At 47.0% G+C, this 22,759-nt stretch overlaps 1 protein-coding gene and 1 long non-coding RNA gene across 5 annotated transcripts in view; one reads left to right on the top strand and one right to left on the bottom strand.

Moving 5' to 3' along the window:
• The window catches only part of CAMTA1 (calmodulin binding transcription activator 1), a 237,269-nt gene that overhangs the window by 174,364 nt on the left and 40,146 nt on the right, over positions 1 to 22,759 (top strand). For all 4 annotated transcript variants that reach the window (XM_053997329.1, XM_053997330.1, XM_053997327.1 and 1 more), the window contains exons 7-10: positions 6,107 to 6,260; positions 16,186 to 16,326; positions 18,595 to 20,450; positions 22,340 to 22,466. In XM_053997329.1, coding sequence (XP_053853304.1) covers positions 6,107 to 6,260; positions 16,186 to 16,326; positions 18,595 to 20,450; positions 22,340 to 22,466 — 2,278 coding nt within the window. The remainder of the gene's footprint in view (positions 1 to 6,106; positions 6,261 to 16,185; positions 16,327 to 18,594; positions 20,451 to 22,339; positions 22,467 to 22,759) is intronic.
• Positions 5,404 to 6,524, bottom strand: LOC128818219 (uncharacterized). The gene is made up of 3 exons (XR_008440419.1): positions 6,384 to 6,524; positions 6,134 to 6,181; positions 5,404 to 6,037 (listed from the first exon to the last, which is right to left on the bottom strand). It is a non-coding gene; the product is annotated as an uncharacterized LOC128818219 (long non-coding RNA).

Genomic DNA, 22,759 nt, shown 5'->3' with positions numbered 1-22,759 from the left:
TGCTCTGCAGCACAACTGCTTTTGTGTCTGGCTCTGGGGTCCCACTCTTCCCTGTGCTCCAGTGCTCAGCTCAGGTGCCAGGGCTGTGCTATGTCTCTGGTAATTGTCTCGTTCTCCCTAATTAAACATGCCCAGCTCTAGATAAATTAAGGCAGTAGGTTGTGCGCTCAAAGGCAGCGGATCTTTTTTTTTTTTTTGTTTTTTGTTTTTTGTTTTCACAGTTAGTGTGGAAGATTAATATATTCTAAGGCGTCAGTCACCAGGTTGCTTTCCATAGCATGACCTCAATTAGAAATTAGTTCAAGGATAAAGAAATTGCTGGGATTCAAACCAATAATCTGCCCAAAGCTAGCATTTGGGCTCTGAAAAAATTCCATTACTTCAGTGTCTGTGTTATGTATTTTTGCCTTTTTCTTCAGGTATTTCAGACTCTGCTTTCAAACCTTTGAAAATCGAGAGAAAATCATACAGAAACACATTGCTATAAATAGTAGAAGATTCTGTCATCCATGTGTCTGGGAATAGTTTCATTCACTGGTTTGATTTTTAGATAACATACAGATGATACACAGGCACTCCCAGTACCTGTCCCTGAGTTACCTGTGGGTACTCAAGCATCATGTAATGGTAACCCCTCAAAACCACAGAAACCTCTTTATATTATCTTTTTATGGGACCTCTTTATATTAGCTTTTTTTGGAGGTGGTAATCTGTCAGATATTAATCCTGTCACCCCACAGCAATGGATGTGAATTATCTTCCCAGAAATTTCCTTTTCAGCCTTTTGGATTGTTTGAGAAATACAAAGTAAACCTTATGAATGAATAGCTGCCGGAAAAGAAAAAAACTATTTTAATTTTGGGGGTGAACAGGGAGGGAGTGGGGCACAGGAGCTGCCTGTGCATCCCACTGTCATGCTCCACTCCTCCTACCCTTCTGCTTCGTGGTGTAGCCAGTAGAGCTGGAACAGGCTGGTTTCACCACATGTGGGGCTTCAAAGGTTTGACACAACAGAACTGACACAAATGTCCAGTGCCAGCCAGGGCAAGTGTCTGCATTTGGGGTAATTCCTTGGCTAAGATTAAATTCACTGATCTCTTCACACCTGAGGATGATTTACTTCCTTTCATCCTTCCAGCAGGGAGTACAAATGCAAAACTTTCAGCTCAGAGGTATTTTTGCAAAGAAAATTATCTTCAGCTGTGGTCATCGGTGATTTGGGGGCCCCTGCCAGTGAGATTTTGCCTTGAGCTGATTGCCTTGGCTGAGCAACTGAAGAGCAGCTGGAAGCTGGCCAGAAATGGCTTTTGATTTTTGCTTTTAAGAGAAAAAGAAATAGAAGAAGAGAACCAAAGCAGCATGCTTTGGTAAGGCAGAAGGTTTTTGTGATTATTCTCCCTGAGAAGAGAGACTTCCCTTGGAGGGGACTGACTCTGGGAAGTGAAGAAGAAGCAAAAGGTGGTTGCTGAAATGAGAGTTTCCCCTGTGGCTGAGCCATTGTGGAACTCTGGAGGAGCTGACCATTCCTTCACCCCAGCATTGGTCAGCCCTGTGCTGCTGCCCAAGGCCTCTCACCTGCTAGAACTGTTCCAGTTTGGTGTTTCTGCTCCTGTGAAATATCCCCACGTGGAGCAGGCTGGTGGAACTGGTTTGGTCAGATAATTCCCATGGTGTGTGGTGGGCAGCAGAGGAGGCTGCCAGGCTACTGCAGCCACTGGGATGGAGGGCTGCAGCACCACTGTGTGCCATTATCACTTTCTGGATAATGTGTACACTTTCACCATCACATAGCTTTTCTCCTTCATTTTTCATGAGAAGTGGCATTAAATTAATGGTTAAGCCATGGAAGAAATGTAACGCCATGCCAGTCTGATTTATTGACCACTTAGTGCTGATGAAGCTTCAAACAAGAGTCAGACAGATGTTGCAGTTGCATTTTTCTTCATCAAAACCAATGACTTGTTGTGTTTAACCACGTGTTGCACCATCTCCTGCTTACCCCCCAGCAGCAGTGGAGGCAGTTCCTCTGCCACACTGAGGAGACAGGAGAAGCCAAAGAACCTTGCCCAGGTCAGGGACAGATGGCAGCGCCTTCAGCTCGGGTTTGGGGGAAGCAGAGCGACTCTGCTGAGGCCGCAGCACTGGGATCATGGGCTGATTTCTAGCAGGAATGTTTCCAGAGCCAGCTGCAGCCCAGTGCAGGGCTCCCCTCATTCCCCCCTGCACCCAGTGAAGGGCTTCTGCCCTGTTGTGTTCACTGTCCTGATGCCTTTCCTGTCTGGAAGCTACATTAGTATTTTTTCTTTCAGTCTCTCACATCTCTCTTGCTCTCCTGGTAGGTCATCACAAATAGTGATTAGCTGCTACTTAGGAGCTTTCCAAACCATATGTATTCTGTTCATTTTTGTCAAAACATTGCAGTTCACCAAGTAGATTGGCATTCATGAGATTTGTCATTCTGAGGTCAGCTTTTTGATGTAGGCATAAGGAACAAATCTGGTTGGTTGGTGCTTGTTTTATATGCTTTTACATATAAAAAGTATAAATTCCAAATTCCAGTGCCAGTCCACTGCTGAGGTCCACTTGCTTGTGCTGCACTGAAGCCAGGAAGCTCCATAATCCTGACCTGCTTGGTGACAAACCAGCACTCTCAGGCTGTGAAGAATGCAGCTTACCTGAGAGGAAGGCTGAAGCACCTGCAGAACTGCCACATCACCCAGTGCTGTGTCCTTGCTCCCTTCTTTGAAATTTCCCTGGGAGCAAGAGATGTATTTACATGAAATCTCTGAAGCATATTACTTTTTATTACTTCATCATCTAGATCACTAATGATGTTAAATTAGCTGATGGAGACTATTTGGGTGTGTGGGTAATCATTTTTACTATCTGAACCTCTTCTGAATTATGCACAAGAACTGTGATGTTTCAGACCTCCTCTTTGTAGAATGAGAGGTTGTGATGATTTTCTGTGTCCTCTGTCTGGGGCAGATGTGCCCGTGAAAAGGAAGATTTTGAACCCCTCACAATTGAACACGAAAGGTCCAGTTGTTTGTCTCAGAAGATGTCTTGGTTTGAACAGACAGGTGTCTGCTGAGGAAAGCAGGAGCCTCTTTTGAAATGGAAAATGTAAATCTCCTCTTTCTGAATTATTTTAATTTTTAAAAGGGCTCTAAGGGGCTCTCAGGCAAAGATATGGTAGTAGGAATAACAGGTTTTTATTAGGAAATATAAAAATAAAAATTAAAAATAAAAATGCAGTAATACAAATCAACACTGACAGAGTCAGAACATAATCTGACCCCCTGTGGGTCAGGGTGGTGGCAGCAGTCCCATTCCATGGGGGCTCAGCCCTCCTGCAGTGCCAGCTGTGCTTCTGCTGGAGCAGGGATCCTGGAGAAGGGTCGAATTTTCCTCTGAAGGTCCAGTGGTGGTGTCGATGGGCTTGGTCTTTCTCTGGGAATGCAGTGGAGAAGAAAACTGCTCCTCTGGGAATCCGGTGGGAAAAGAAAGCTGCTCTTCTGGGAATCCAGTGGAAAAGGCTGCTGTGGTGTTCCAAGTCTCAGATTCTATCCAGGCAGGAATGCTTGGCTCCTCCCTCTGGGCAAGCATCTCCCAAGAGGATGATGGAATTTTATCAGCCATGCAGGGACACTCAGTGGCCCATGAACAGAAGAGATCTCCTGGAGGGAGGATGGGTCACGGAAGAGATAAATAAAAATTGCCCCGCCTGGCTTTAACAGCTGACCTGTTAACAGAAGATAACTGCCCCACCTGGTTCTAACAGATGGCAGTAGAATACACACCCCTGGCCACATCTTGCATTTGCAACCTGAGACAGAAGATTCTTGGGAATAGAAGAGCCAACAGTTTTCTTTGCTTTAGCACTTCCCAAAACTGCTCTGAAATAAATTCTTAGCTGTTCCTTACAAGGTTTCTTTGCCTGTTCCCTCAGTGCAGTACAACTCTTTTAGCACTGTCTGCAAGAATTTAATACTGCCTTCTCACAGAATCTTCACTGAGAATCCCCTGCTTGCAGTTCTATCCATAGAGGGGGAAAGTGCAAGTTCCTGCTTGCATATTTTCCTAACCTAAAAGAGCTTGTCCTCCAGACAGAGGGATGTCTCTGGTTACTGAGGGGATGCTCTGCAGGGCTGCTCTGCTTTTTATCTTGCTGTACACCTGTGGCCTCCCCACTGCCAGCACCTTCTTAGCCAGCCTGGAGGAGCTGGGAGACATGACCAGCCCTCCCTGATCCTGGGGATGTGCAGGATGCTCCCTGTGTGCACAAGGGGTGCACGAGAGGGTCATGGTCACCCCCACACAGAGCAGTGCTGGGTGCCACCCTGCCCCTGCCCTGGGCTGCTCTGGGTGCAGCTCCAGCATGCTGGGCTTCAGTGCTGTGCTTTGCCACCAGAAGTTCCCTCCTCACGTCTCCTTGGGGAAGGTGTCCCTGTCCTGCTCCAGCTCTCCCCTGGTTTCATAAGCAAGTGCTCCCATCAGCACAACCTGTGCAAGTGGATGATGGGTTGTGTTCCCACTCCCCCTCGGAACAGGGCTCTAACAGCATTAATGAAACATTAGAGTTTTAATTACACCATTATCCTATTTATTTTTATAAATAATTCCAAAGCAGTCATTAAAGTTTGCGAACTTAGGAGTAAATGACTTAAGGGAAAGAAATCATCTCCTCAATCTTGTTATTATCTATTGAACAATCTCCCTGGGACGCTGTTGGGGAACTGGCAGAGTTGTTGCTGCTGCTGTTAAGATGATTCATTTACTCACAGGGTGGTAGCAGAGCTCAGCTCCTGCTCCACGTGTCGGTGGGACGGCACCGCAGTGCGTCAGAGCAGGGTCCGTGCCCGCAGCCCGCGGGAAGGGACAGGGGAGAGGGGTCAGCTGTGGGGTCAGCTGGGGGGTCAGCTGGGGGATCCACCTGTGGGATCAGCGGTGGGATCCACCTGTGGGATCAGCTGTGGGATCAGCTGCAGGATCTGCCTGTGGGATCCACCTGTGGGATCAGCTGTGGGATCAGCTGTGGGATCAGCTGTGGGATCAGCTGCAGGATCTGCCTGTGGGATCCACCTGTGGGATCAGCTGTGGGATCAGCTGTGGGATCAGCTGCAGGATCTGCCTGTGGGATCCACCTGCAGATCAGCTGTGGGATCTGCCTGTGGGCTCAGCTGTGGGATCTGCCTGCAGGATCAGCTGTGGGAGCTGCCTGTGGGATTAGCTGCGGGATCAGCTGCAGGATCAGCTGTGGGATCTACCTGTGGGATCAGCTGCAGGATCTGCCTGTGGGCTCAGCTGTGGGATCCACCTGTGGGATCAGCTGCAGGATCCACCTGTGGGATCAGCTGCAGGATCTGCCTGTGGGCTCAGCTGTGGGATCCACCTGTGGGATCAGCTGTAGGATCCACCTTCAGATCAGCTGTGGGATCAGCTGTGGGATCCACCTGCAGGATCAGCTGTGGGATCAGCCTGCGGGGAGCCGGCACCTCTGTCCTCCTGCAGCTGTCCTGCAAGGGGCTTTTCCAGTCCCAACCCTCTGCAGTTTGCAAACATCTTCAAAAGACCAGGAATTACAGGCTTGTCTGTAAAGAGCCCATGTTTGGGGTGCTCTGTGATACTGTATGTGAGCCTCCTTGGCTCTTCCCTCCTGTTCTCTGTCACTGTATGGAGAGTGTGGCTGTTCCTGATGTTCTCAGGTCACTATATTCAAAAAAGACTGATGTGGACCAGAACTGATGGAAGCATTGTCTCAAATGAACAAAAGGTCCCTTAAACCAAAGCGTATTACCTGGAGTTCATTGTCAGTGATGTTTGTAGGAATACCCCAGGTGTTTGGTGTTGAAAGGGTTGGAAAAGAGGTTCATGCTGAACATTCCAGTGGAGCAGGAGAGTTGCAAGCAGAGGGCCCTCAGGATGGGGGAAGCCATGCGCAAACTGTCAGCCACTCCTCTTTTAAAGAACAGCTCTTACCTCAGAGAAATCCAGTACAATCTGGGGTCTGATCATGATGCTTGCTGTCACAGTTCTAATTAGGAAGTTAAATGCAGAGAGTGCTGGCCCCAGCAACATAACCCTTGCTCTGCTGTCCCTGCAGAACCCAGACATTGTGTTGGTGCACTACCTGAACGTCCCGGCCATCGAGGACTGCGGGAAACCGTGCGGCCCCATCCTGTGCTCAATAAACACCGACAAGAAGGAATGGGCAAAGTGGACAAAAGAGGAGCTCATCGGGCAGCTCAAACCGATGTGTGAGTATCTGGAGCTGGTTTTGCTTCTTTGCTGTATATTTAGAGTCCAGTGTCTCTCACAGCCAACAACCATCCTGTGAAGGAGTCATTTATCCATCCAACTCAGCTTGTGTCTGCACGCACTTTCTTTCCAATGTTAAACACGTCTGGGATCCATGGTGTGAGAGCTTCCCAGACTGTCCCCAAAGAGGTCTCCTCTGCACACTGGGGGAAAACTGTACCTATGTTTTTGCATGTTCTAGGGCTGTTTGTAGGCACCTGCTCACTTGCAAAGAGCCTGTGTGGTACTGGCAGGTGGATTCCCCCAAGGGCACTCCATGCTCGGGTGGTCATTGTCAGGTCACAGTGGGTTGCTGTAGCTTACAGGTGGCCCCATGGAACTGAGTGTTTTGAACTGAGCATCATTTCCTACAGTTTTGAACTTTGCAGCCTAAAGAGAAGGCTGCTTAGAGAAGGTGTGCAGAGTGATGGGGAAGTTTGCCCTCAGACAGGCAGTTCTTTGAACCCCTCTGCATCTGCCTTGGTGCATATTTTCCTTTGCATCACACTTAGATTGTATGTCTTCCCCTGGAGAGCACATTCTAATGTGCACACAAACATCTTTTTGCAATGAAAGAAACATTAGACACAAAGTGGGCCTATAACCAAGAGAAAATGAACTGCAAAAGCCACAATACCAAATATGAGTCAACAAATACCAGGTCTGCTTCTGTTCCTGCCCCCTGCCCCTTCCTGGATGCTGGTGTCATGCCCAGCCTCCTGTAATTGGAGGTCACAGCCATGGAGTGCATCCTGATGTGTCTCTGCCATCCGTGAAAGATCAGCCTTGTGCTGACCACAGTGTTGGTAATCTGAGTTTGCAGTCCTTTGCTGCATCCTGAACTCTGCAGGCCCATGCATTCCTTTTCCACACAAAGCTGGAGGGCAGAGTAGGATAGAGAGAATGACACATTTGCCCCTGGGGCTGATAAACTTAGACAGAAATCCAGGATGTTGGTATAGCTGAGACTGGACAAGTACCTTAAAATTAAACAGGAAAGGAAGCAGCAGCCTGTTAAAAAATCTGCAGTGCATCAAGAAAATTATATGAAAACTACAACGAACTCGCCGTAAATTTAATAACACTTGGCTCTTTTATGTCTCAGGAGGGAAGAGTGAAATTCTGCGCAATTATTCAGAGTATATATGCATGTACACGTCTCTTTTTATGGGTACATATCCTGGGAAACACATCCTTAGAAATGTAGCTACAATAAAAGCTTTGTATTCTGATCAGACCTAGAAAACAAAGAGGACACGGATAACCGTGTTTGGGGAACAGAGGGGCACCACTCGCCAAGAAGCCATCAGATTTGGTTCCAGTATAGGGTGTGCCATGAAATTCTGGAGCCAGGCACATTAGTTTCATCACATTTTTGCATTAATCACATTCTTTCACAGACTTCACAGTTTGATTGCCTGATGTTTCCAAATTTCTCTGCCCTAAAGCAGATTTGTCAATGGCTTAATCAAAGCGTTGTGCATGGTGTCGCTGGTGCAGGGACAGTCTCACCCTTTTACCTGCTCTGTGTTGGGGTTTGTTGTGTTTTATTCCTCTGGACTTGGAAACTGTGGGGGGGGGTTGTTGATGATTTTGTTTTCTCGGTTGCTGTTTTCCATGAGAGTTTCTCATTTAAGGCAAGTTAGTGATGATTACAGCCAGGGTAATCATCAGGTACAGGTCCAAGGCCTCTGTACCTGGGGGTAGGTTCCCATTTCAGACCACTGATGTCATTCAGGATTAAGGAAGAGAAGCTGATACCAGTCCTTTGGGGAACATGCTTCCTCCAGGTCAGAGGTTGGTGGCAGTGTCCAGCTCTTGACTCACTGACAAGTGCTGTTTAAGTCCTGCTCAGCCTTTGCTGGAGTCAGGTGTTGAAGCTGTTGACCTCTGTCAGGTATTAAAGCTTTTCTGTCAGGATGGAGGGTAGCAGACAGTCAGTGCTGTGGCAGCCAGTGGGGTGGGAGCATGTTCTCTTGGCCTGCAGAACTAAAAGCAATGTGGCAGATGGCTGGCAGGGTGAGCAGCATCGGTCCTGGAGTCCAAGCTAGACAAATACATCAAACTGTTTTTCCTGAAATGCAGAGAAATCCTGGCTGGGATGATCAGGGAGTTTGTTTACATTACTTGCATCCATAATTTGCTCAGCTCCCTTTTCCTTGCCTGCTGCATCATCCCAAAGTCAGTCCAGGCTTCAGCAAGTCTTCAGCAGCATCAGGACAGGCACCAGCTCCTGGTGCCAGCCTTGTCAGCCTCGTGAGCACAGCAGGGTACTGGAGTCTGGGTGCTGAGAGGTGGCTTCTGCCCTGCTCCTGAAGGAGACTGCTGAACCCAGAGAGAGCTTCTTGGCTGGCTGCAGGGGTGCTGTTTGCTCATTCTGTCACTCTGCACTGGTGTTATGGATTAAAACCCCACCTTTTTGGAGTGGCCGTAGAGCTCTGAGAGCTTTGTGGAAAGAACATTAACTTGTTCTAACATAGCTGGTGTGTGAGCTAATTAAGAGACTGAAATGAACCCATCTGAACATCCATGAAAGGTAAATGCTGCAGATGCTCTAAGGATTTGAGGTTTTCTCAACACCTCCAGCTGAGCTGACTGTAAATAATTAATTAATCAGCCTGACTTCAGCTTTCATGGTTTTGGATTTTTGCTTTAGTTCTGATCTATTGGTCAACTGCCTTCACACTGGAGAGTCCATGACCTCCTGATTGCCTTCTCTGGACCATCGCTGTTGGCTTGTCAGACCTCAGTGTGGCAGTCCTCAAGACTGAAGCATGTGAGCCTGGAAGGCCTCATACACATTCCTGACCTCCCACAGGGTGATTCCTTCCTCCTTGCAGGCTTGGAGAAGGGGCCCCTTGTCTCAGAGTGTCAGCAAGGTCAGGGAGCCCAGGGAAGGCTGTGACACCTCCACTGATGCCAGACCTGGGATAATCCAGCTGTTGGGAGCATCTCAACTGGGTGTCTCAAGCAAAAGGGTTGTTGTGTGTGTGTGTTGCTTTGGTATGAATGCAACTTTTGGGTACATTTGTGTAAAGTAAACAGCTATCATCCATAAAAATTCTGCAGGAATGTGGTCCGAGACACCTGTAAGTCATTTCAGGATGCCTGGTGTGAAGAATGATCCTCAATTTGGCATAACTTTCAATTTCCCCCCTCCCTTGTGCCCCATTACAGTCTTGCTTTGAGATTTCTCTGAATAGATTAGCAGATGTCCTTAGAGGCATCTGGTGGTAAAAGCAAATTCAGTGGCAGAATCCATCACAGCAGAATTCTGTATATAAACTCCATATGATCAGCAAATTGTGGGCCAGCTCATGTTGGGGGTTTCTCCAAATCATCCCCTTTTGGCTCTCTCATCCTTCAGCTGGCAAAGTATGACTTAAAAGCTCACAGCTGGTGCTACGTTGCAATCCTTGTTCCAGGTCCACTATAATTAAGAGCTATCTTCCTTTCAGAGGAAAAGCTTTTTGCATTTCTCTGCTGCATAGGAACTGAGGGCTCCTGTTTGTGCCGCCTGCACACAGCCACAGCTGGGCAGGCTGGAAGTTCCATGTGTGCTCATCAGTCCATGGGCAAGGGCTGCTCTTGCCTTTTCCCAGAGTCCCTAATTCTGTGTCAGTGAAGCCATCAGGCCTCCTGGAGGTGACCTCAACCTGCATCCCTGCGTTGGAGAAGGCATCAAACGCCTGTAGCTCAGAACAAAACTCAGCAGCAATTGGAATTAATGCAGTTTGAAGAACTGAGTTGTTGGGAGTTTTACCTTGGCTTGAATTTATATTCAATTTCACTAACTCTATTTAAGGATTGGGGTTATATTTCATCTTAAAAGATCAGATGTACAAAAATGCTACATGGGATGAATTTCACAATTCCCCAAGCAGTTTGTCTGAGCTCCAAAGTACCCCTCGATGGAAACTGAAGCTTGCCAGCTTAGCTCAGCTGACCACGTAGAAAGCAATGTAGATTCTTTAAAAAAATATTGAGTTTAGTAATGCTGACATCCAGTTTTACTGCAATAGTCTGCGTTTTTATTAAAAAGAGAACATGATAGAAGATGCTAGATAGGTTCTTACATCCACCCACCACTTGGACTTTGAGTACCCCTGTTCACACTGTCTGTGTGGCCAGCATCAGCCTCCTGCTCATCAGCACCTGCTCAGCTTCTCAACTTCCCCCAGCCCTTTCACTACTGCAGGCATGCAGCTCATGCAGGAAAACACTTCTCCTCTCCTCTGAGATCTGCCGTGGCCTTTATGTCCCCAGAGGAAGTTTGATCCCATGCCTAAATGGGTCCCTCTGTGGGCAAACAGTTTCCCTTGTGGTCGAATTTCACCTTCCGTACACAGTCCCACTTTGCCAAAAGAACAAAATCAGGAGCTGTGTTTCAGCTGGTGCCTTTCAGCTGCGTTTGGAGACACCAAAGTGAAATAATCCCACTGAGTGCTGACAGCAGTCCAGTAGGAACCCACCATTATCAGTAACAGAAACTAACTTGAGGAAACCTAAACCAGATAGTTTCCTGACCCACTCAAACTTGGCTATTAAACCAGATGCAGCAATTGCTGAACCTCTCTGAGGAGGCTACAGGCACACCAGCCTTTGTTTCCTGTTCTTCCTTAGTATTTTATCTCCTCAGTTAGCACTTGGCAGACTGGCAGTGACTGGCAGACTCAGTCCTAGAGCATCTGCAAAGGTGTCAGTCCAAATCTTCCTGGCAGTGCCACCGAGATGTGGCCTGGGAAGGAGGGCTGGGACCCCCGGGAAGGGCCCTGGGGAGAAGGGCTGGGAGCCTTGGGAAGGGCTCAAAGCCCTCTCTGTGCGGGCTGTGCTTATGAGGAATATTTTCCCCCAAATAAGCCAAGAAAGATTTTTGCTTAAAAAAAAAAAAAAAAAAAAAAAAAAAAAAAAAAAAAAAAAAAATAGCAGCAAACAAAACTGGAGAAAAAAAAAATTAAAAATAACCCTATAGAAATGGGGAGGCCTTGCTGGGCTTCGGTGGGTCCGGGCCCCGGAACACGCGGTGCCGCTCCCGGTGCTGAGCCCGGCCCTCCTCCGGCCCCGGGCCCGCCGGTTCCTTATCCGCTGGCGCCACCTGGCGGCCGCCGGGCGCCGTTCCCGCGGCTCTTGGCGGCAGCAGCAGCAGCAGGAGGAGGAGGAGGAGGAGGAGGAGGGGGAGGATGGTGATGGTGCCCTTGAGCCGCAGCCGGAGGAGGGCGAGGACCACACAGGACGAGCGGGAGAAGTGGCTGCCACTCTGCTCCTCCATGTGCGAGCAGCCTCGGACTTCACGGGTCTGTAAACAGGGGCAGGAGGGCTGAGCCGAGCGGCTTCGGAAGAGTCGCGTCTTGTCCCGCTGGCCCCCTCCAAGGGACCTTGGCCAGCACGTCTGCCCAGCCCCTATGAGCATCCCACTGCATCTGAGTAAACCTTCAAGGAAAAGGATGAAGGTTTACTCTCAAAACCTGTTGTTTTGGAGGCAGACATCTCTTTAAAGAGCAGCTCCTAGCAAAACGCCCCTGTGAGTCCGTGCAGGACATTAGCATTCAGGGGGTGTCACCGCTGTCCCCAGCAGTGAGGCTCAGGTAAACCTGTCCTTCACAGCCAGTAAGGAGTGGAAATGGAAGGCTGGAAAATCAAAGCTAAACTGTGTGTGGGCGTCTGAGTACGAAAGGATAAATCTAATGGAAATATCCTTCAGCCAAACTGAGAAATCAGAGCAAGGCCTTTACAAGAGAAACACAGTGGAAATGGAAGGGACAAGGCTGCCATTTCCAATTGACCATCGCCATGGAAACACCTCTCAGTGTCAACACTTACTGGAGCAGGATGTGGGCAGCAAGGCAGGAATGGGCAGCTGGACAAAGGACCCACTCATGCTCCCAGCAGCGCTTTGGTGATTTTTAAAGCACTTTGTGTGGGTCAGGAGTGGCTGAGGGCAGGACTTCTGACACCAGGGCTTGCAGCAGGCAGTCGAGATACATCAGGAGGCAGAGGCAAACAGAAACCTGACCTTGATGATTCTAGATATTCTAGCTACATCAGTCTATCCAACTTACAAGTTTCAGGGGGGAGATCTCATTGTTGTTACTCAAGTAACAAAAGACTTTCCAAACTGGGGCAGAGGAGCCACACGTAGGGTATAGGGAATGGCTCCATAATGTACTGTACATGTACATGTATGTGTAAGCTGTGTTCTGGGGGGGTGGTATGGAAGAGCAAGGTCTTTGGAATAAAACCAGGAAGTGTAAAATGCTTGAAGTGGCAAAGAGAAACGTCTAAGAGAATTCAGAAAGGGTGAAATGGTCAGATTTAAATGTGGGAGGGTATTTTAGGGACAAGTTTTGCTTAGGGTAGAGAAACCACAGGGAGGGAAACAGCTGTTGATGGTGTTAGAGCTAGAGTGATGACGAGACAGTGAGGTAGAGTTCAGGTGATCAGGAGGAGGAAGATACCTGCAAGACAGGAGGACTGCAGGCCTGGGAATTGTGGAGGACTGAGTACCACCAGCAGCAGCAGAAGGCAGAAATAGCCAAGGTGGTGTAAGAAACTTGGACAGTCATATGCATCTGTGTGCAAATTTCCCTTGGATTCTGAGCAGCCTTTTTGTTGGTAATTCAGATCATTTTTCATTCCTTTGCTCATGGTGGTCAAAGTCCTGGCAGTGTTATTGAACGAGGAGCTGCTGGGCACTATCAGAAGGTTATTTTTACTGCCTTTTCTTCAAAAACAAAGAAAGAGAAGGAAGGTGAGTGCCCAAGCTAATAAAAAGAGATTGCAGCAGCATTAGCACTCTGAGTTATGGACCTTCCCTTAGCCTCACTTCTGTCCTTTGAGCACCCAGTGCAGCACCAGGAACTCTGCCTGGCTGCGCTGCCCGGTGCTGCAGGCGCTGTGCAGAGGGTGTGTGGCAGGAGGAATGTGTTGCTGCTGTAATGCAGCAGCTTTTAGACCCCTCCATGCTATCACTGAAAAGGGAAGTGTTGAAGCAGTTCACAGCTTTCATATTAAATTATCAAGAAATGCAGTAGAAGTCTGAACAGGAATCCAGATTAAAATCCTTTCCAGAATTTCTGCTAAGCTTCAGACTTTTTTTTTCCCCTTTTGTGTTCATATATTATGGCTATATTTAATCAAACATAGTTCTACAGTGGTTTCACTTCTTGAACCACTAAGAAGCAGGAAGAGTATGTGTGTATGCTTTTTATTAGCCTTCCTTTCATAATGCACTTTCTTCCCTATAGAAATCTCCTTTCCTGCTGATTCATTATGTGTCAGGAAGCCAAGCGTGACATGTTAAAAGCCATCTTGATAGTGTTTGGTATTCAGTACTAACAATTCACCAGGCACAGGAGTCTTTCTTTAAAAGAGGGAGGAAGAAAATCTGCATATTGGATGTGCCAAGATAGTGGATAATTTGCATTAAGCATCCAGACATTCTTTTTTTGCAATCTGTTACCCTTCACTGGCTTTTTATTTTATAACCTTCATAGCATATGGGGAACATAAGCACCAAAAAAAAGTGGCACCACGTGGACAGAAGCTGGAGCCAGAGCTGATCCTAAAGATCAGCTGGAGCAAGGCTAGAGAAGGACCTTTCCTCAGCAGCAATTGATCCTCCATGGGACTTTGCTATGCTGGAAGGACCTGAAAATAATAGGCATGGTTCTCTAAGTACCCAGCTATAAAGCTGTCCATTATGCCTTAGCTCCTAGCTCACAGCTTGATTCAGACTTAAGAACCATCATCATGAATACAGAAACCCCGAGCCATGATTCACTTCCCAAACTTGCCCCTGCTCATCCCAGGATTTAGCAGCAGTAGGGAGCAGAGCTGCCATCCTGCTGTAAAACGGATTTTCTGTACCCAACAACACAAACACCAGCTCACTTCTTTAGCAAAGCGCTTCTGAAGTCGCCAGAAATTACCTAATGCAAAGTTTCTCAATAATAATTGCAGTTCAGTAACTTTGTGTTGTATAGCTGAAAGCATCCAAAATACTTACCTGCATTCTGATCTCACTGACAATGTATTTTTTGTAAAATTGCTATTTGGACATTACTTATTAGACATAATATCACTGGTGACAGAACAATGTCTTAAATAATGAAATGAATGTGAGCAGAGTTAGTGAAGTGGCAAGTGTGTCTAACTTAGATGTAATAACAGAGGCTGAGTGTTAAGAGGAAATCCAAAACTGTGACTATACTAGAAAGCAAAATCTGTTGGGTATGATAACAATAAATGTGGTCGTCAAACAAACATAGAGGGACTTATTACAAAACTATCTGCAGCACTTTAAATTGTGATATGGGGAAGAATACTTGTAAACCTGATTTACAGTATTTCTGCAGGTTATCCAGCCTGGCCAATAGCAATGTGAATTCTGCAGTATAAAACTAGACCAAGATGAGATGCTGTTAGGCAAAGTGACATTAGTGGGTGAGGAGGCAATACAGCAACAGGTAACAAAAAAAGCAATAAAACTGCTTCACAGAGCAGATCCAGGAGCTCTGTTCCAGCAGCTGCGTGTGACACACTCAGTGAGCAACATCAGAGAGGAGAACAGAAGACTGTTCACAGGATATGCTGCCCCTGTGACCACAGTCATTAGATGTCACAAACATCCCTTCATTTGCTTCTGATCTCCTTGCACGGTGCTGCTTTTGGCTTGTGCCCCAGCCTGTGGCTGTACAGGAGCATCAGCCCAACCTGCTGTTGTCAGGATTTCCCCCCTTCACATCGGGGACCTGTGTCTCTACTACAAAGCCTAAGTCCATGGGACTGTCAGCTTTGATTTTGTGTATTCTGGTTTAAGGATTTTAGAACACAACATGCAAGGAACATGCTTTGATAGACTATGGAAAAGACTCTCCTGGAAAGAAGCTGCCAGGCATGAGGACACCTTGGAAATTATGCTGTCACTTATCAGCACTTTACAAAACCTGCACATGAGCTGTGGTGCATTTAAAGGATAAATAAATAATATCCACATATAAATTGCTCAGAGAGACATTAAAAGAGACACAGAAGATGCTTTGAGTCAGTTATTATGGATAAAATATTTTATAAGTGCCATTTCCATTGTAAGTCAGGTTGCAAATATCACTGTTATAGGAAATTCTGCAACTAAAATATTCTGAGAGGGAGTCTTTATTCAAATCATGTATCTGCATGCAGTCTAGCATTCTTATTTAAATAGCTAACAGGCCCAGAGAGTTCCCAAGAAAAGAGCTTCCGTTTGCATCGTGTTCTGTAACATCACCCACCTGTCCATTTTCCCAAATTACTAAAAGGTCGTCCAAGTCTGAGGAGGAGCTCACACAGTGTCTGTTAGTCACTCCCAAAAAATGAGTCAGCCTTCACTGCTGCCACCCGGGGTCTGACAATGAAGACCTGGCAGAAGGTTTGCATTTGCTGTTACTCTGATGTATTTTTGGCTGCTGATTTTACTATAAAGCTGATTTTGTTTTCATATTAGACAGAAAAAGATTCCAAAACACTCTTTGGAATTACACTGCTTTACTTCAATGGAACCAAGTCTTTTGTTGTTTTTGGGTTTTCAGTGAAGGTTGCTGGCACTACAGAGAATCGTTGCAGGTGCAGAGTCCCTGTTAGCAGCAGACTGAAATAGAGCCAGATACTCTGCTGAGGAGTTTTTCCTCTATATATACCTAATTCAGGAATTGCCTTCGGAAGCCTGTTGATACCAAGGAGCAGAGAATAGTAAACCAGTATCCATTAGTGTTGCTTTTTATAGGGCTCCTTTCAGTTCTGACAGAAAGCAGCAGGAATGGATTTTTTGCTGGTAATTTGGATTGGCTTTTGATGGTTTTGGCATGATTTTGCAGTTTCTGATGGGAAATTGTACTGTTCTCATTGCAGTTCATGGCATCAAGTGGACATGCAGCAATGGCAACAGCAGTTCAGGGTTCTCAGTGGAACAGCTCGTGCAGCAGATCCTCGATAGCCACCAGACCAAGCCCCAGCCTCGAACACACAACTGTCTCTGCACTGGTACCTTGGGTGAGTACCTCGGGAGGGCACAGAGTGACTCAGCTTCATCCAGTCTGGGAGCAGGGTTTCTAGTACTGAGGTGATAAAAATGCTGTCTCATGAAACACTGGGACACAATGAACTCAAGAGTTGGCAGGAGAAGTCTCGAGCACAAAAAGATGCAGCTGGAACTTCTGGAGGAAATGTCAATGCTTTCCAATAAATGCAGTCCATACATGAGCTGCTCAAAAAGGTACATTCTCTTCTACATGTACAAATTCTGTTACCAAAGCCTCAAAATCTAATGTTCTTCCAGCTTCACTTATGAATTCCTTGCCCTGCAGCTCACTTTTTTGGAGAAGTGCTCAGGTGGTTAACTGCAAGGTATCACTGAGATAAGACAGGTCTTATTTAGGTATCATGAAAATACAGATCTCTTTCTTGTTAAAGGAGATGACCTTGTTTTGGATGACACCACAGCAGCAAGAAACAGCATCCTTACAGTTAGCATTTCCCACAGACAGTGGAAAGCTAAGTGATTCACTTTCCAACTCATCTGCTATATATCTGCTCCTTCCTAGCACTTTGGTCAAATAAAGTATATGACACATTAACTAGTCTTCAGCAAAGCTTATAAAGGAAAGTTGTCAGTGCTTCAAAGGGTTATTTTTTTCTTCTTTTCTTGAGCAGTTGCATTATAGAATCAAGGCTTAAATAAGAATGATGACCTCTGAAATACCTGAGTTTGGATTAAAATTCACCCCTTAAGGCTCAGCATTTGATCCAGGCTTGCAGATCTGAACATGAATCCTTTTATTCTTCCCTTTGATGTTTTGTCTTGTGCTAAGTCTGCTCAGTGCTTTTTAACACAACAGTATTGCTTTGTTTTGTAACTGGCTTGCACATTGACACACACATTCCCAATCCCTTACTGTCATCCACAAATACAGCAGCATAAAAGTCTTTCCCTTGTTCCTGTTCATTTCTATACCTAGGAGAATAAAGAGATTTAATATTGTATTTAGTCTCAAAAGCACTGTCTTGAACTACTTTAAGTGACCTCATTCAAATCTTGAACACATAATAGAGAAGTTCCTCTTCAAGGGCAAGCAACAAAAGATTCAGCAAATTGCAGTGGCTACATGGATGCTTTATGTTGCCCAGAAGATGGCATTTATAATTGTAGCCAAGAGCTATAGCAAGGAGGCTTCTTCCCCCCTTCAGTCATTCTACAGTTATGTAATTAATGTTCTTACCTCATTCTAGGGAAAATTAATCAATTAAGGAAAGAAACATCAAAAATTAATGGGCTGCTGTTCTTTAAAGAGCAAAAGCAGTCCCTGCACCAGAGCTGGTGACTAAGGTGCCTTTGCAGACAGAATTGTTTACTTCATCCTGCCTGACTACAAGCTCTCAGGAATGCAAGTGATGTTACCTTTACAGGCCAGTAAAGGTGCTGGCTGGTTTCATTCATGGAGGATTTTCCTCAAGTGGCCCTTGCTTGAACATTCTTCAGCAGCTCCAGTGCTGTCTGTCCTCTGTGTTCTCCTCTCAGAGTACAGTGTGTCTGCCAGCAAGGAATGGCTGAGTGTCAGAGAAGCACATCACCAGCCTTTTGGGAGGGCACGAATGCTTTGCATGGCTAATGGGTTACTTCAATAATTTGACTGACAACTGTAAGACAGTGATGACAGGAAGATGTGGGCTACAGTCTAGGCTGCAGGGTGATGCCAGGGACAGGGGCATGATGTGGCATTTGTTACTCCAGATTACTGGTCAGCATCTGTGCCCCAAGAGTGGTTGTCAAGCTTCTCAGCATCTCCCAGCATAGAGAGCAGAGAATGTGTTCCAGGGGCTGAGGTCTTGTCCATGGGGAACAGGGCCCTGTGCCACAGCTGACAACAGCAGCACTTGCTCTGCAGACTCTGCACTGAGATTAGGCACATTTAAATAACTCTGAAACTTGTCATAGATGCCAATCCCCCTCTGCCTGATCGGGGCAAGGAGGAAGGGGGCAGGTGCTACATGGGGTGAGGGTAGGGGTCCCTAAGTGCCTGTTGTGAGGTTGCTGTTACTTCATGCAGTGGATCTGTGCATTAGACAGGACCTGTACTTCTGGCACTGGTGAGAAATTTGTTTTATTTTCAAGATATCGCCTGCTCTCTCGTGTGTACTCACTGTCTGTCACACATGTATGCACAAGCATAGCTGTCCTTTGCTACAGCCACGAGATACACAACTAGCATTGTCCTAATTTTGTACTTACTGAACAGCAAATACTGTTGTTTTCTGGCACAGGGGCAGGAAGCAGTGTGCATCACAAGTGTAACAGTGCCAAACACCGCATCATATCACCAAAGGTTGAACCAAGGACAGGTGGGTACAGCACTCATTCAGAGGTACAAAATAACGATGTCTCTGAAGGCAAGAACGAGCACAGTCATGGCAAGGCCTCCAGCCGAGAGAAGAGGAACGGCAAAGTGGCGAAACCAGTGTTGCTCCATCAAAACAGCACTGAGGTTTCTTCCACCAACCAGGTGGAGGTCCCTGACACAACCCAGAATTCTCCTGTGTCCATCAGCAGTGGGTTAAACAGCGACCCAGATATGGCAGATAGCCCAGCTGTCACTGGTGTGTCCAGTATGGCTGTAGCGTCAGTTATGGGAAGTTTGTCACAAAGTGCCACCGTATTTATGTCAGAAGTCACCAGTGAAGCTGTGTACACGATGTCACCCACATCTGGCCCAAATCAGCACCTTCTGTCCTCAGATGCAGCTGCACAAGGACTGGTACTTGCTGTGAGTTCAGATGGACACAAGTTTGCTTTTCCAACAACTGGCAGTTCAGAGAGCTTGTCGATGCTACCCAGCACTGTCTCTGAGGAACTTGTGCTCTCCACAACTTTAGAAGGAAATAGGAAAATTCCAGAAACCACCATGAATTTTGACCCAGACTGTTTTCTTAACAATCCCAAGCAAGGGCAGACTTATGGTGGAGGAGGTATGAAAAGTGACAGCATCAATACCAACATAAGGCAGTCACCCACAACAGAACGTAGCTTCAACTTCAATACAACCCTCACAAAAGAAATTAAAACTGAGGACACATCTTTCGAACAGCAGATGTCCAAAGAAGCATTTTCCTCCACTTCTGCATCTAACACTCTCACACTCAGTACTGGTTCAGGTTTACTTCCATCTGGAGGAGGTCTGAGCCCAAGTACCACCCTGGAGCAGATGGACTTCAGTGCCATTGACTCCAACAAGGACTATTCTTCCAGCTTCAATCAGACCGTCCAGAGCCCTCACGTCCATCAGACCCCTTCCCCCAGCTTCTTTCTGCAGGATGCCAGCAAACCTCTTCCCCTTGAACAAAACACTCACAACAATTTGAATGACACAAGTAGCTCATTTGTGAACACGTTAGGAATCTCCAATGTGAAAACAGAGTCCTCGTCCCAAACCACGTCCAACTGTAACGGCACAGTGGAAACCAGAATAGAGTCCACCTCTTCTCTCCAGCTCATGCAGTTCCAAGCAAACTTCCAGGCTATGACTGCAGAAGCTGAAGTTCCCATGGAGACCTCCCAGCAGGCAGAAGGAAATGAAAATCTACTTAAATCAGGGGATCTTCAAGCCTGCAACACAGAACACTACTTGCAGCCTGAGGCCAACGGGGGTATCAGGAATGGAAACAACCTCCCTATTCTCCAAGGAAACATGGTACAAGGACTCTATCCTGTGGCCCATCCTAGCTTAAATAACTCCTCCAACATGGAGCTTAACTTAGACCACTTTGACATCTCCTTCAGCAACCAGTTTTCTGATCTAATTAATGATTTCATATCGGTAGAAGGTGGGAGCAATGCTCTGTATGGACACCAGCTGGTGTCAGGTGACAGTGCTGGACTGTCTCAGCCTGAAGACAGTAACAGAGCGACGTACAACCAGGCCGAGATGTGCATTCCTTGCTGCAGCCCTCAGCAAGCCAACATGCAGCTCAGCAGCACGGAGAACGGAGCCAGCACCATGGCGTACATGCACGTGGCTGAGGTGGTCTCGGCAGCTGCGGCACAAGGCACTTTGGGGCTGCTGCAGCAGAGTGGGCGCTTGTTCATGGTGACAGATTATTCACCAGAGTGGTCTTACCCTGAGGTAAGTCCAGGGCTTTTACTCACTCGTGTTTACTGCTTTATCTTTCGTTGCTTTGTTAATAAGGGAACTGTTTTGTGAAAGCTTTGAAAAGGCCTTTAAAACATTTCTCTCCAAGTCAGAGCATTCAAGGCCGCTTGCATGTCTGAGTGTACTTTTAATTAAGCACTTCATTATCCTGACAGGGCCCTTTCTTCACTTAGGAAGCATCTGAACAGAAAGGTATTGTTTCATTGAAAGCCACGTCTTCCCCACATGATGGCTTCATGGCGTTACCTAGGCCCAGTAGAGCAGTAGTATTTGCAAACTGGAGCTGTTCCTTACATTTGTCACTTGTGAAAAACACCAGTCACTTGTTTTTTTAAAATCTTAAAAGTTTATTAGTAATAAAATAGTTATAAAAAAGTAGTAATAAAATAAGAGTAATAAAAAATTGGACAATGAGGATTAGGACACTACGAGACAATAAAAAGCAAAGAATTCCAGACACCCAGATGTTTTTGGGCACTGAGCTGCCAAAAGCATGCCTTGTGAACAAAGGAACAACCCTTAAAAGCAATAACCTGTTGAATATTCATGTATCTCATACATGATGCATAAATTCCTTACAAATTAAGAATTTTTCTTGTTTTTGTCAACTTCTTCCCCTTAATCCTGGTGGTTCCAAAAAGAGGGAGAGAAGGTGGAAGAATGTTTGTCTTTTCCGATAAGGAGGCTGTAACTCTTTATGGGCCCTGTCGCTGTTATCTCTGTGCGAAGAGTTTCTGATTATCTTATCCCTTTCTTGAGCTAGTAAAAAATATCTTACATTGCATAGTTTCTATTTTAACAATAACTTGTAACCTAAAACTATATTTAACACACTACTTAAAAAGGATTAATACAGTATTACAAAATAACCCTCCATAATACATGTAGTATTCAATTTAATATTTGCAAAAAGCCAATCATAAAATATGCATTTTTCACATCACTGATGCTCCTAGTAGAATAATTCAAGGCGTGCACAGCCTTAAGGAGTTCAGCATTTCCCTCCATCTCGCTGACTTCCAAACTCAGTCACATGCCCCATACGCTGAAAATGGCAGCAGCACAGACCTTGCTGTCGTGAAGGAACGCGTGAGGGAAGAGACTGTTTGAGCCACTAATGGGAGGAGGTTATTTTGAATTAAAAAAAAAAAAAAAAAAAAAAAAAAAAAAAAGGTGGTGGGGGGTTGTTTTCATAGGCCCGGGCCGGGCTCCCTGTCCCGCAGCACAGCGCTGCCCGGTTCTCGGGGGGATGCGGCCCCACGAGGGTGATGGGGCCGCGCCCGGACATTCCCGGCCTGAGCCGAGCGGCTGCCGGCGGGGCGAGCTCGGCAGGCCCGGGCCGGTACCGGGAGGGGCGACACCGGGCTGAGGCGGCACCGGGCTGAGGCGGCACAGGGCTGAGGCGGCACAGGGCTGAGGCGACACCGGGCTGTGGCGGCACAGGGCTGAGGCGGCACAGGGCTGTGGCGGCACAGGGCTGAGGCGGCACAGGGCTGAGGTGGCACCGAGCTGAGGCGACACCGGGCTGAGGCGGCACAGGGCTGAGGCGACAGCGGGCTGAGGCGGCACAGGGCTGAGGCGACAGCGGGCTGTGGCGGCACCGGGCGGGGAGCGGCACCGGCCGGCCCCGTGCCCCCGGGCGGGGAGCGGCACCGGCCGGCCCCGTGACCCCGGGCGGGGAGCGGTACCGGCTGCCCCGTGCACCCAGGCGGCCGCCGCCCGTGCCCGGCCGTGTCGCTGCCGGCGGCGGCCGCCCGAGGGCAGCACGGCCGCGGGGAAGGGGCGGCGGCCGCGGCCGGCCGCGCTCCTCCCCGCCGCGGCCTCTCCTGTCACGCTTGGGTCTCTTCCTTTTTTCCTCACAGGGAGGAGTAAAAGTCCTGATTACCGGCCCGTGGCAGGAAGCCAGCAATAATTACAGCTGTCTGTTTGATCAGATCTCAGTGCCTGCATCTTTAATTCAGCCAGGGGTACTGCGCTGCTACTGCCCAGGTAAGGAGCACTGCTCTCCTACATCTGGGGCTTTCGGAGCCTCATCATGTCATACACATGTACAAAAGTGCATTGGCATCGAGAAGATTTTCCTTTTTCTTTGACCAGTTTAGTGTGAGAACAGCAATTTGGCATCTTGATAGATCCCAACAGATCACAATAAATACTATTTAGAATCTCTGAATTAACTTTAAAATAATTATTTGAAGTAATTTAAAATAATTCTAAGCATTCCTTTTGTTTTGAAAGAGCAGATTAAGGATTAGCTGTTATTCAGGAGTGCACTCACTGAT

The sequence above is a fragment of the Vidua macroura genome, chromosome 23 (genome assembly GCF_024509145.1).
Source record: "Vidua macroura isolate BioBank_ID:100142 chromosome 23, ASM2450914v1, whole genome shotgun sequence".
Lineage (NCBI taxonomy): Eukaryota > Metazoa > Chordata > Aves > Passeriformes > Viduidae > Vidua > Vidua macroura.
The sequence above is the reverse complement of the archived record's forward strand: the minus strand, read 5'-3'. Positions and strand labels throughout refer to the sequence as shown.